This window comes from Ptychodera flava, chromosome 13, assembly GCF_041260155.1.
Source record: "Ptychodera flava strain L36383 chromosome 13, AS_Pfla_20210202, whole genome shotgun sequence".
Classification (NCBI taxonomy): Eukaryota; Metazoa; Hemichordata; class Enteropneusta; family Ptychoderidae; genus Ptychodera; species Ptychodera flava.
In genome coordinates, this window is record NC_091940.1 from 33,677,630 (window position 1) to 33,692,632 (window position 15,003).

General features: G+C 39.3%; 1 protein-coding gene across 1 annotated transcript in view; it reads left to right on the forward strand.

Moving 5' to 3' along the window:
- The window catches only part of LOC139148226 (cysteine-rich venom protein VAR8-like), a 34,049-nt gene that overhangs the window by 18,176 nt on the left and 870 nt on the right, over nt 1-15,003 (forward strand). The window contains exons 3-8 of the mRNA XM_070719539.1: nt 8,368-8,625; nt 9,689-9,789; nt 10,760-10,848; nt 11,496-11,531; nt 12,642-12,743; nt 14,440-14,565. Of these exons, the coding sequence (XP_070575640.1) occupies nt 8,368-8,625; nt 9,689-9,789; nt 10,760-10,848; nt 11,496-11,531; nt 12,642-12,743; nt 14,440-14,565 (712 nt within the window). The remainder of the gene's footprint in view (nt 1-8,367; nt 8,626-9,688; nt 9,790-10,759; nt 10,849-11,495; nt 11,532-12,641; nt 12,744-14,439; nt 14,566-15,003) is intronic.

Consider the following 15,003-nt stretch of genomic DNA (forward strand, 5'->3'; position numbering starts at 1 on the left):
GATTTCTCATGAACACTGTATAGGTCAATGTCAAAGGTTCATTGTCTAGAGCTATTGTATGTCTTTAAATCATTATTACGAAATTGTGTGATTTCTTTCTTGTAAATCAAAGAAAGCAACTCCAGATTACATTATTCTGGCCAATCTCTTTTCTTTGAATTGTTATAATCATTGAATTACAGTTGAAAGCTTGAGTTTGCTTTTGTTTCTTCCATTTATGTTTGTTTGTTAAACTGCGTTGATATCCTCACTCGTGACTTGATGATTTGAATGTTATCACGAAAACTTTGGACACATTCAATCGCTGATATCAGTGATAAAGATATAATATATTCACACCTGTCTTTGCAGTATAGGCAATGGTGGCTGTGTTCGAGGTGATTGTAACATCCAGGTTTTCCTTGGTTAATATGCACAGCATAATGTGCTGTAGAAAATACACACATGCATATATGTTGTTTCCCAGGCCGGTTCTTTACCTGCTTCTCACAGCTGAAGGGAACATTTTACAAAAAACCTCGTGAAAAATATCTTGCCATGACCTCCGCTGCATAGACTGTTCGAATTCGTGCTAGAATAATTGTAAGGAAGCAAACAATAGTTGTTATGGCAACGGGCACCGATTTTCAGCCCCTCACCATGTTCTCATTTCAATCATTAAAACTATTTGAGACATTTGCCTGCCCATAACATTGTCACTGAAAGGCAATTCCACGTGCATAGTCAGCACACTGTTAAAGATCTAGAGTCATGGAGGGGATGGTCGACTCAAAAGTAAACATCACTGAACAAAAGGATTTTCCTAATGGGAACGAAAATTCGTATAGCTCAATGCAACAATCATCCCCAATGATATCAATTAGAGAAACATTATGTCCTTTGGGTACTGCTCTTTGGAAGGGATAGTAGCGGTGGGTGGGAGGAATTTCAATACCGGAGACTTAGAATATCCGTGAACTTAGAGTTTCCCATACAGAATACATGAAAATCACATGCACTGTCTCTGTATTATACACTTCTAGATGGTACACAACGATTGAACTCACCATAGGTCACCATACTTAATTTCGCTCATACACTATAGGGGGATGTGGTTTTCAGTTCACTTTCACAGAACAGAACACGGCCGTACAGTCGGAAGTTTTTCATGTTAGTACATATGCCAAGCTATTCTGGCCCTAGTTCACTCAAACTGTAGGAACTTGAAGTTTCACTGCATACACGCGGTGACTCCTTTTAGCTCTAAAAGCTGTGTAATGCTTTCATCAGTCAATCTTCTATGCCGATGTTGTCATTTGATGTCCGATGTCTCCATTTATTGTTATTTTTTGTGCGCTTATTATAAATTTTTGAGTCGTTTCCCATTGAATTTTAGATTCATTGAAACAATTTGCTTTCTATTCAGCCTTATCAAGAATGTATATATATATATATATATATATATATATATATATATATATATATATATATTTGTATGTTGTAGATTGAGATTCTATATATATCTAGTATAATTCTTGGCTATTGCTATAGGTTTTGCTCCTGAAGGATTGTAAATGATTAGCGTATAATATTGTCTTGAACTTAGTGTCTGTTTGTCCTGTGCTGCGCCAGCGCTTGGTAGTGTTGTCGCCACTTACAACCTTATACAATGCGCTTCGATTGGCAGGCGCATTGGAGTGGGTATTGGGTTTATCCAGACATCCGTACTCTGTTGGCTTTAAAATGTCGTTCTTCCTATTGATGCTGCTGTTGTTCAATTGGATAATTTGGGCCATATATTTCGTGCAGCTGTACCTTACTTTTACAGTGTCTCTTTTGAATACATTTGTGGAGTTTTCAATTCTTGGAGATGTCAAGAACAAGGAACACCTTTCCAATGTTTGTGTATACATTCTTGGATTAAACCATGTAATCTTGCTGTTCTAGTTAAATTTCTCTTCCTTGAAAGGCCAGCTCTTTGTCATGCATTTGATCATCGTTGCCGCTGTCCTTAAACGCATCCTTCTAATGCCTGGCAAATTTGGCAAATACGATCTCATCACCGGAGAGGTTGAATATTCGTTTTTCTATCAAATCAGGGATGTGATTGATTATTGACGGGGAGGGGGGGGGCGGTCGGGGTTAGATCGCTTGTGTAGGTAAATCGTATGGTATTACGGTTTCGATTCATGTACTCGTAATTCTTGCTTTTATTAAGGTTATATACCAGTGCAATATCAACGATATTGACGACCTTTTGGTTTATGGTAATTTTCAGTCCGAGGTCGTTGATCGAAGATCTTCATGATTTCATTTTCTCTCTTCTCTACCTTGGTACTCGTGTGACTCTTGAAGGCAGCAAGTCTGCCGTCCCTGCATAGGTAGATCTGATCTTTAACCTATTTATGCGCAAAGTTTCTAAGGAATCAGGCCAAATGCGTATACATTACTAGCGAACAGATATACCGTTGGTTTTCTAGCATGATGACAATGCAAATCTAATCTAAATGCTGATGATGACCAAACCGTTCCCAGTCCAAGATAGGTCTGTAGATTCGATTGCACAACCCCCACTGGTTATAGGGGGCAATCTCGATGGGAAGTGAAACGTGACAGTGGATAGACTCCTCGGATTTCTGTAAGACACAAAATCTGGGATTAATCATAGCTAAGCTATTGTTAATCAGTTTGGCGTATGTATGTACACCTGTACCCTTAAGAAATGGCGGCCTTCAAGGAATTGAACACCGTGTGTCGTGAACTACATTGAACTGGGCTTGAGAAGACGAACCTTTAAAGGAAATTTTATTTTGTTCGATGGGAAATTTAATCTATTAACCTATTCAAGGATATCTCTCCTCTGTACCTACCTACTGCCTATAAGCACAACAAATAAGCCACAATAGAATTGTTATCAAAATTCATCTCACGACCTGCGTTACCCAAATAGTTTGACATCACCGTTTGACATGGCAGGTCGGGTTGTGCATCTTGTTTATCTGCGTGATTGCGAGTCACTCCAGTAAACATCGTTGATTGCCAATTATTACCTCCAAATGGGTCAAATTCTATAACTTACCTGGTAGTGCATGCATATCAATCGCTTTAAGTGTGCGATGCGTATCAAAGAGATTTTATCCATGAAAACATGTCAGCATATTCAAGGAAAAACGACCACTGATCAGTTCTGTGTTTAGTTTCGCCAAATGTTTTTGACAATTGATGTTTTATTTTGATTGCTCTGTCTTTAGATCTTGATCACCTTTTTACCACGATTAATCTACGAATTACGCCCTTAAAATCCCATAAGCTGTATCTTTTACATCCCCCCCTGAAGATGGTTTGAAATCATGTGCAATTTATCTAAAAATGATTACCGAAATGTGACAACAAAATGTTTTACAAATCTTTGGCGACTCACAACTTAGATTACAACAAATAATGTTCGAGTTGCAATTACAGTATGGCCGACGCAAATATACAAAAAGGCACCTGAATGTAATCTACCAAATCTATCACAAAGGATTGAAATAGTGACCCCATGACTCATAAATTACCCATAATTCAACCAACGGGACGAGACAATGGCTGTCGTGTTCATGTGCACATTCAGGATGGCGTACTCGTGTTGTTTTTCAAATTACTGCAAATATTAAATGCACAACTCAGTCTAGTCTTATATCATGTTTGCACTTGAAGCCTTGGTTTAAAGTTCTAAGCGAGACAAACGTGGTACAAATCATCGTGACAAAAAAGTCCTCATGTTGAATAAATGTCCTATACCACAACTTTTGTTGAAGTGCACATCCTACGTTGCCAGATAGCCGTATCATCTGTTCTGAGATCGAGAACATTAAAGTAGCCAGCTTAGGGTAATATGCGATCAACGGTGTCCGCAAGCCCACCGATTTCCGCATCATGGCCTAGTAAAGTGCAATAGAATTAATCTGTTGTGAACTTTAAATCACCGCTGGTTTTATCAAAATCGCTTTATTCCCTCGCGTCTCTAACGTGATGCAGCTCTAAGCTGTCGCTATAGGCCAACATGAGGGAACTGCTACACAACGTATATGACACAATTGTGCAGCGCAATTACGTGTAAAAGGCGACACCAACACTTATCCTCCGTGACTTGAAGAATAGCCAGGTATAGTCTTCTGACTTGGCGTCATAAGTTTTTGAAGCCGCAAAATTTTGTCACTTTCCGTGGATGTTGGACAACGCGGAGTATTTTTGTCACCACAGTGCCTTGTCAGTTTAACCGTCACAATCGCTTTACAATCCATCAGCAAAGTTTTACTCTCCCCTCGGCGGTTCTACTGCTATACTTTATCGTTTTTATATTTTATTGTCCTAGCCATAATAATTTTAGAATTTCTGACATGACTTTTCCCTGTTGTCTTTATTCGTCGATTTTTTACGAGTTGACTCACGGGAAAGACGATTTATCCCAAAAGGTTACTATCTTACCTTCACGTAATGTCTACGGATCATTAATCAATTAATGTCTATTAAAACACGATGTCCAGTATGAATTTTGAATTCTACATTCATCGATCGATTGAGCTTTGTCGGCAAACAAAGTCGCCTACAGTGCTAGACGCTGACTAGTTTGCGTGACGTGTTCACATAAAGTCACTGAGTGTACCAAAGCGATGAAAGTACAAGCGATGTGCTGCGGACGAAGGTGGGGATAATGTCTTTCTCAATAATTGACAGTCAATGATATTTTCGCGTTGTCTTTCGAATTAATGATACTGCCGATTTTGTACCATTTGGAAGAACTTATAGTAAAAAATAGTGGATGTCTTGTTCAATCAACGAACAAATAATGGTACGGTTGGGCAGGTTATAAATTTAACGGTAAACGAGTTACCATAAAATGTAATCTGGCAATTCCATGAACCACACTTTCATGTTTCATATGCACGACGAACATGTTCATACTGAACCTTGATGAAAACAGCCACACTGTCTGAAAACACTGCAAACAGGTGGCGCGCCATTACATCAATAGTACCGGAAGGGTGAGAGGAAGTGGCCCGCTTCACTTTTAGTTTCCCTCTGATTGACCGAGGAATGGGCGAGAATACAGTCAGTTGATACCGCAGACGTATAAAACGTCATATGGGTAACACACTTTGATGATTTCATGACATTGGACAGCTGTAGCAGCAAGACTGTGCCTGATCGTTAATTGTCATCGCATGTGCGAACACGTCGGAACTGCTGCCTTAAACGACCGACACAATTTTGAGTCATGATTAGTCGATCGTACGTCATGAAATTCGGCAATTTCTGACAAATGATTCTTCAAGATTGGAAGACTATATGTTTCCATCAATTTAAATAGTAGACCATAAGGTCATTGCCATAAGTCTCTCTACACGACCTCACGTCTTGACATTTCAGCCATACGTAAATTGCCATTCCTTATTGGACCCAGTAAAATGTCTTTCTTTGGCTATAAACAGTAAGCTACAGTGGTATTGCAATGCATAAGTCAGGGAGTACAGTTTGCTGCATCAGACTGTTTAACTGAGGTGGATCATATCGAAAGAATTACTGGGATGTCTGGTAATGTAGGGGTCATTAAAATGGCCAATTTGTTGTACATGGTATACCAATCAAGTAATGAGAGATTTACCCTACATTCCACAGGGCACTGATTAACCTTTATACATTTAATCAATATAATTCCGAAATAACTATTGCTTGCAGTTTCCTAGTGAGATAAGAATGCCTTATTAGGCTGAAGATGAACTTTATTATTATATTGCGTCGGAAAATATACTGCCATTGTTATAAGCTAGGCACCTGTTGTACAATTTTTACAAAGTGTTCCAGCAAATAAATTTAAAAGAAATGTAAAGAGATTGGCCAGTGATAGACTATGCGAGACCGCTACAGTTCAGCCTTTGCTTCATGCATTTACCTAAGTCTTATGAAAAGACCATTGCATGAATTTTCGAGCACAGCTATCCTCAATCCTTTGCCATACACAATAAAATGACAAACAATTGAATTCATGCCTGCCCTTTTCACCTCGTCGGAACAGATACCCTTTGACAATGACAACAATATGAAAAAAGGTTAAATCAGCGGTCAGAATTTCAGATTAAAAAGCTACTCGGAATTTGGTGAGAGACCAAACCACAGCAATATTCCACGGAGTCTAAACACCAGTGCTATTAAGAAATGATATCCAATGATTTATGTTTTGTCATCCTTGGGGTCAACCACTTCTTTTGTTACCTTGTGCCAGAGACAAATAATACTCGTATGATCCGAAAACACCATAAGTTACTTTTTTAATTTTTATTTAGCTGGTTATGTTGTTTCGCCATGTGCCTCTTTGTTGACGTTTTTCGTGTCATTATCTCCGACTATCACTCTTCGGAAATTTCCATGAGGACCGCACGCAATCTTAAAATGTTAAATTCTTCTGACAGTGCCACGTTTGGATTTACAGTTCCAATTATCAATATCATGTTGTCCTATCACACTCTGCAACTACTGAGACAAGTGAACACAGCGTTGGTGACTAATTGAGCAGGCGAATTGGTGTACGAGGCGCTGCATGAATTTATGCATAAGCTGTGATCGGACGATTACACTTTGTTGAGTCTTGCAGGTGTTGCCACATTAAACTTTGAAACGTGCGAGCGTATTGCCATGAGTATATTGCCATGATGGGCGACAAAAATGTCGCTTAGCCTATATATCCACCTACGTTTCATGGACCAAATGGTTTCGACCCTTTGGCAAAGTTAAAAATGAATATGTTTGCCAGTAACAAGCATTTGAGATATTTAGTTTTAAGTAGGTCGGCAGTACTTTTTGTCTCCCATTGCACTCTCTTATAACGTCAGATTCTGCCGTTTGTCGATGATCGCACAGAAAGGTTTTGAAAGGAAGGGGATATGAGGATTTGAGTGGGGACTAGGGGTTGGGTTGGTTGCATTTTCACGATTCATGAGGTCACAGCAATTTTCGCATACATCGATATACGGTAAAATATGCTCAACAGTAATGTTACCTCATACAGCCTCAGTAGCACCGTATAGTATTGGTGGCGCACTCGTTTTTTTTGCGTGGCGTCCGAAGGGAAAAGCAGTGTTTAGCTCTCACAGATATAGATGACAGTCTTCCTTCGATAAACGAGAATTTTATCGATGAAGTGAAAAGGGCAATCATATAGGCGGCAAAACAGCATTAAAATGGTGCGTTGATATATAAATTTACGCTATAGGTGTGTTGCGATTTCGCTCGTGAGTGAAGCAAAAATGTTAAAGACTGCAGGTAGAAATACACGTTTTCATACCCTGGCTAAATTTCTCAAGCGTTCGAGGTACGGTAATCTGTATTATGAATGAACGCAACCTGTCACGTGACCCCATACGCGGTTCTACACTGCACAAATACCTTGTTAGGGTAGGTACCACAGGCGATACTATATCCCTCGATCATTATAAAATAATGCCGAATATTCCTGTAAACCGGCTAGTCTAATACTTTAGTCTTCTTGTCATTCTATGAAACCAATCTTTTAATTTTGATTCGAGAGATTTTCCTGTAAGGTCTCTTATGAAAATCAACTACCAGTCGCGGGACTAAAAGACAGAGGGATGGGCCTGGAAGCGATTGATTGGATTGCTTGACATGTGAAATTAACGAAACAACATGCTGGTATATAACGGTATATTTGCCGTCTTATAGTATACTTAGGTGTACTCTGAATGTTACTGGATTTGACGCATCTATCCGATCGAAGAGTATTCAGTTACGATTTTCTATTAGGCTAAGAAAAAAAAATTGTGCTGTTAGGATAACCCGACCTACCCTATTTTTTGCCTGCCGACCCTAAACTTTTTAGAGCTACGTAAAAATGGAAGTTAAAAAAAGGAAGGAAAAACCTGTAAAATCACGTGTTTGTTACCTGGCATTTGATTTTTGCTTGAAAGAGGACGTCTTTTATATTTTTATTCCTTTTATATGTATGATACGTTTTATGTTGTGGCCAGCGTTTCACCGCCCTGAACCCCTGAAAAGTGCATATTTAAAAGTAAAAATATTTTGGAAAAAAATCCGTTCTGACCTACCTACCCTATTTCTGAAAACCATGTTATCGGAACAGCACAATTTAATTTTTTGGCCTTAAAATAATTGGGCTATGAAACCGTCAAAGTTCGTGTAGGGTTTAGCTGTTTTATGACTGGTAATCGTTCATGGATGTCTTGGGAATGCATATAGAAGTTATCTAACAAAACCCTCCAAATATGCGAATGCTAATCTGAAGAAAGACGTAATTTTCATGTAATATTTTCTACGTCACAAATTTTTCTATCGCACTTTTAATCATTTCGAATTGTTTCATATCCCCCGTAGAAATGGGATTATGACCTGGCTAAACAGGCAAGAGACTACGCCGTCTGCGAAAACATCGGCCGTGAGGTGAGCACCGACCTGTCTGAATTCGATCACTTCTATGGCGACGAAGTGGTTCAGGAGCCGGGCAGGAATACGGCGTTCGACAGCAAGACAACAATCAGGGAACTCATCGAAACATGGTTCAATCAACGAGAGTACTACAGTTACGAATGGCAGTCTTGCAGGCCCGAGAAAAACTGTGATGGTTTCCTACAGGTAGGTACCTATTTTAAGGTAGAACGCGCCTCGGGCACGGATATTCTTATTCTCAAAATTTTCCCAACTCTTTTCTGGTCTACCGTTGTGGTCTACCGTTTGTGGGCGCTCACTTTAAAGCTTTTGGAGTCGGAAAATTTTTTACCTCGTGGATTGTTTGAAAATCGAAAATTTTATTTTTCCCAACGCAGGGTTGGCGGCCATTTTGAATTTCAAATGTCGGTAAATGTGAGGCAACTTGTTTCTCCAGTTCGGTGACTCCTGATTTTTATACTTAATTTGGTAAGAGAAAGGTTGAAAGTTTCGACGAGGAAAGTTTGAGCAAAAGTTTAAGTCTTTCAATTTCGAGGCGCATACTACCTTAAACAGTGCATTCAAGTATAATGTGATCGACATTTGCCAGAGTCAATACTTAAACTGTAGACAATCTATGGCATATTACGCAAGAATCGAATGAGGACGAGTTTACATTAAAGAAGCACGAAGATTATTACGCAAAGAAGGGTTCACAACGTCAGTTGAACAAAACAGAGCATCTAACAAGCTCGGTTCAGTCACATCAATATATAAACCACTTGCCAGAACAATTAGAACAAGCAACTGTTCAAGCTACTAAAGTCACTTGCCCTGTCGTCGGGTTCCTGTCTCAAGTCGGCGAGTTCTGTTGGTTGTAATGAAAGTTTTCTCCATGAGCATTCACGACGAGTATTTACCAATGGCTTGTTTTGTGGGTTTTCCTATCTGCGCAGAGCAAACAAATCTTAACAGAAATGCACAAGCAATAAAAAAATCAAGCAGAAGGCGAAATCCGTGGGAAACAAGCTTTACTTGAAAAACTAGTCGACACACAGCTGTAAACTAATTACTTAGTATTCCCTGCAAGTGATTCCGCGAAGACAGTATTGCAATGTCCTTAGTCAGTTTGGAAAGCAAAGGATATTCACGTTTGAAAGGAAATGTCAAATGCGCTGCTATTATAACAAGGAAAATTAATTGGTGCTCAGATGGCTACTGACTACCACGACAAACATTCACAGCCTCTCTTTGTTTGTCGACTTCACAGCTAGCCTGGGCGGATGCTGACAAAATCGGCTGTGCGGTGAATCGTGGCTGTATTCATGGAGGTGTCATGGTGACATTTCTTGTTTGCCTTTACAATGTACCGTGAGTATCTGCAACTTATTTCTCTCAGATTAATACAAACAAAAAAGAAATGTTTCTGGTCAGCGAGCGCGTCACTTGAACAACAGCGCGTCACCCTTTTTTTTCTGTTTGTGGCCGGCGGCAGTAGTTGACACCAAACCAAAATGGCTGAAGAGAATGAGAAAATTCTTTTTGGGGCATGATCAGTGACTACATGAACAGTATATATGTGACTATATTGATAAAAGTATAAAACTGACCCTCCTCCCTCCCTTGTGGGAAATAAAAAAACAACAAAAATAACCAAAATAAAATGCGCGTCGCCGCACCATTTTTTAAAGAAAGACCTGACCAGAAACATTTCTTTTTTTCCTTTGGTCTTAGCGTGCGGTCATAGACGTCATTAGTGTTGGCGAGTATTTACTATATAGGCTTCAAGTCACACTGAACTTTGCTGGAAAGTTTTATTATTATCATGCCCTGTCCGTCGCATTTTAATTGGTGGAGCTGGACCACGTGACTGACCACAAAATTTAATACAAAGTATTGGACCCGTGAGTCTTTCGCGTGGGAAATTTTCTCAAATTTGGACCGGTTTTTGGGGGTTCGTTGATAATAAAGTGGAAATAAAAGACTCCTCCCTGACCATTGACGTTTATTTAAGGGCGCGGGCTCGAGGAAAGCCAAACTTAACGGGCTCGGCAAGCCTCGTCCTTCAAGTTTTGGCTTTCCTCTCGCCATTGCTAGCCATAAATATACGTGAATGGTTTGGGTGTCGCCCTTTATTTCTATAGTAGTGGACAGGAGATCGTTCACACTGTACTCGTCTCAGAGGACAGGTAGTTTCGTAGGAGACAACAGGAGTTTGGATTTGGATTCTTTTTAATCTAGAATCTCTCGGGTGTTCCAGAACGCCGGAGAGCTGGAGATCCTAGACTATGTTCATTTCAAAGAGCTTTAAGCAAATATATGGAGTTTTCATCTCTTCCAGCGCGACTCCTTTTGAGCCGCCATTTTTACTCGGGGAAGAATGTTCTAGATGTGACAGCTCGGCTGGATTCTGTGAAAGTGGACTTTGTGGTGAGTTTACTAATTCATATCCATAGACTGAACAGTCACACAACTGTTCACCGGTAACTGTCTCTGCGCATGTATCAGCAACAAAATAGCGTATCCCACGTAACCATAAATCGACGAATTGCGACGAAAATTATAGATTGATACGCGGTCTTGTAAAGTCGCCTACGTGTAGTTGGGGATTTACGTTAACTTTCAGATTATCTTCTTTAAAACACGGGGAAGACAGACCAAGTAATTGTTTTTGAACAAGCACGGAAATATACATTACAATATCTGATGAAAATTTGAAAGTAAATATTTGGAGAAGCGGGGAAAATAAATCTAGCTAACGGAACTCAACAGAAACTTTGATGAATACTTCTAAGCGGGAAAAGCAAATTCAGGGACAGGAGATTTGAAGGAAATAATAACCTTCTTCTCATTTGCTGTAACGAGTTATACGAAATTTCGCGTTATCCTAAATTTACAACAATTTTTTTATGCAAATGTATGCTACATGAAATAGACATAGAAATACTGTCACCAAGATTAGAATATTCCAACTGTCTTTTCGATTAACGTGTTGCGATACTAAGTATAGATCGCAGAAACAGCCTTTGGCGGATATGTAAAATGATTTTTGTTTCCTTTTGTCTTACATGATGAAGTTCCCAATTGCGTCGATACTAAAGGACTGCCTTGTGGTAAGTGATTGCGCCAATGTCTCCTTGGAATTGGAGGAGTATAAATAGGAGACGCCAAGACATAGAAGTCTCATGAACGGTGTTTTTCAATCCGATGAGGATTGAAAAATTTTAACTTGATGAATATGAAATTAGTACATTTAGTGAAATCTATTCACCATCACGTGATTAAGGATGTACGAGCGGTACGCGTTCGTGGAATTTGTCACTTCCCATAGGATTACATTGAAATTTGCTGGAAAATCAATTTCTACTAATGTCATTTTCATGAAAATTTGCACAAAGCTCAGTCTAGAGAAATAAATAATACTGATCAAATAAAATTATATGGTCACCGCGCTAAATTTTGAGATAAACAGCATTGAATTATTTCGTCCATAGAAAATGCATTGGTGAAAAAATGCTGACTCAGCATTTTTTCTCACAAATGGCAAAATTCATGGTCAGTTATCTCACAAACGAGCGTCGTGACCCCTATATTTTATCACACATTTTGATAATACTTACAAAGGAGAATCCAAAAATTGACAATTTAGAGAAATGACATTACTTTTATTTTTACCGATCGTACATCCTTAAGGAATACGTACTCAACTTGCACACTGGCAACGCAGTGGAACACAGTTTGGTCATGAGTATCGTTACGCTATTAATATCGCTATACGTCCTAAAAGATTAAGTTAATATATGACCGATGCTAATGGCATAATAATAAGTTAGAAATTTAATTCAAGTTGAAGAAGGTTAAAGGCGGTGAAGAGGTCAAGACGATGCACTGAGGACTGACATCAAGTATAAAGGCTCTGGTTTGACTCTAGGCTCCATGTGTCAACCCTGCACTTAGCCTCTATTTCAGTTCTCATATCAATTGACGTCGAAATTTCTGATCGAAACTTTGTATATCATACATATAAGAAGTGTTTATTTGAGCGCTCGCTTGTCAAGGTTTATTACGAGAAAACTGCACACATATACGTACAGACAAACACTTAAAAATCTTTCAGATAACCACGTACACAGTGTAATTTTTATGATACTATTTAAAGCATTCCTGGCTCGCATAGCGATAATTTAAATTACGCTCTGTTTATTTTCGTTTCTCAAAACAAGGTTGCAAGAAATCTTGCCGCCATCCGGGGATTGGTGAAGGTATCCTAGACAAGGCGACTTGCTCTTGTAAATGTGCTTACGGACGGGGCGACGATTGTGAAGGTACTGTATGATTGCACGTGACGTTGACTTAGTACAGGCATGTCGATATGTTATATTTCAATGCCAAAATACCTAGCAAAATAGGAAACTGTCGGAAAACCGTTTATCTGAACAAAAAATATGCACCTGTGAGGATTAGACCTGTCTGACCCCATTTCACCGATTTCAGGTATAGGACCAAATATGTATTGCCTACGTATTAAAGTTGTGTGTATTTGTGACGTCATGTTCATAAAATGTGATACGTCTTCCAAAAAGACTTATTTCTCTTTTAGTCAAAATAACATGTAACGCTAAACGTCAGCACAGTTAATGTACAATGTAATTAAAGTAACATATCTCGGCCAATCTCTTTTGGCAGACATAACATTGTATACCCTAGGGAGTAATTGTTACTGTTTAAGATTAAGCCTGCTGTACATGTATTACGCATCATCTTATGATATATTTTTACACCTAAACGGTCTTTTGGTGTAAAGTTAACAAATCTTCCATGATTATCTGAATTCTTCGGTTCAAGGAAGCATGCAGCCCTTCTTGTACGTTCGCTACATAACCTTCTGAATGCCGCGATTATTTTGATATAAACGGATTTGCCCAATGCCAAAATGGATACTTTAAGAAGGTAATCGCGTATTAAATGTGGAAGTATCGGGTAAAATGCACAATGCCACCCGTTGTAGAATGACAGATTATCGTGTAGTAGGCTGCCCCTGCAGGTGTCCATCACTGAGCACTCTTGTCGTCTCAGCCTATTAGCTATCATTTGTGAGTGACCTTTGAAACTGTAAACCCGCCGGCTCCACAGTCCGAGTGTACCTGGACATGAACCTTGCGTGTGCTTTATTGGAGAGTAAGGACTTTTGTTCGACTGTAGAAGTTTAGCGTTCGCTTGACGGTATACAATCACGTGGTTACTGATTCGTATGTCTCCGAACAGACACCCTTCTCGAATTTGAAGATGAGGAAGATTGTCCTAACATATTGGATTCACAGTCCTTTGAATAAATCCTATATGCCTAGAGGGAATCGCTCACCGGCGTGACGTCAATTGTCTGCCCAGTTTAAATATAATAAACTTTCTCACAAGTCATGACATATCCTTGAGAGTTTTAATTGGCCCCTTTGACGTAACGCTCCTTCATTTTTACAGTAGAGGGTAAATCTAATTTAGATACAACGTGACGCCTATCGAAGCACGACGCTCACAAGTTTGTTTTTTTGCACTTGGTGAAGGTTATTGGACCTGGCATGAACACGTGTTACACTAGTGTTAGTCATCTTGAGTGTTGCGGAAGCCAATATGAGCAACACTTTTTTCCGTTTGTAAGGTAGCGTAGGATTGCCAAATGGACGTACCGCGTTCTGCCTATTTCACCTCTCGCACAACCCTTGTCGATGAGCAGGAATCATCGAGATAAAAATCGATCAATAAATCTCTATTATCCCGATTTAGGCAATCTGCATATTGGCGGCTATTTTACTCGAATCGTATCGCCGGAACACGAATTGTTCTTAGCTTGGACCACCGGTAGCAAGGAAATGTCTTGATTAATTTCTCGCTTTTTCTATATATGTCTTTCATTGATCAAGAGGACGAATGATCATTGGTGTAGCCATCAATCTGCTTTTATGTTCTTTTCCAAAGCAATTGACACCTGGAATTTCAATGCAGATCCATTTGTTTATTTCTCAGAGGCGTGCGAAAATCCCGCTCACTACGATGACTGGGACATTTGTGCTGCAATGAACACGATGGAAGGATGCGCAGATACGGAATGGCAACGAGAATGGTGCCCAGCAAACTGTGATTATGGATGTCGTAAGTTACATCAAACTTTTCTGCGTCGAGAAGCAAATGATTGTTGTGTTTAGCGACGGGGTATTTTCTATAGAAAGATTTATCGTGCCCGCAAGTAATTGTCGGTATTTCGGCTGTCTGTCTGTTGGCATCTTTGTCTACGTATGTCTGCCCGCATATCTAATTATGCCTATCCATTGCTTTATTCATATTTTTCTTTTGATGGAGGGAAGTAGTTTTGTAATCGATTGGTGCATTCCTTTATTGAGATGAAAAACGTGTAAATTCATTCAAAACGTGTTGTCCCGGAACACTGAATGCTCGAAATGATATTCTTGATATTTTTAAACGTACACTTGTGTTGCTTTGATGATGATGATGATGATGATGATGATGATGATGATGATGATTAGGAGGAGGAGGACGATGATTGTGATCATTGTAATTTCGTTCTTTATT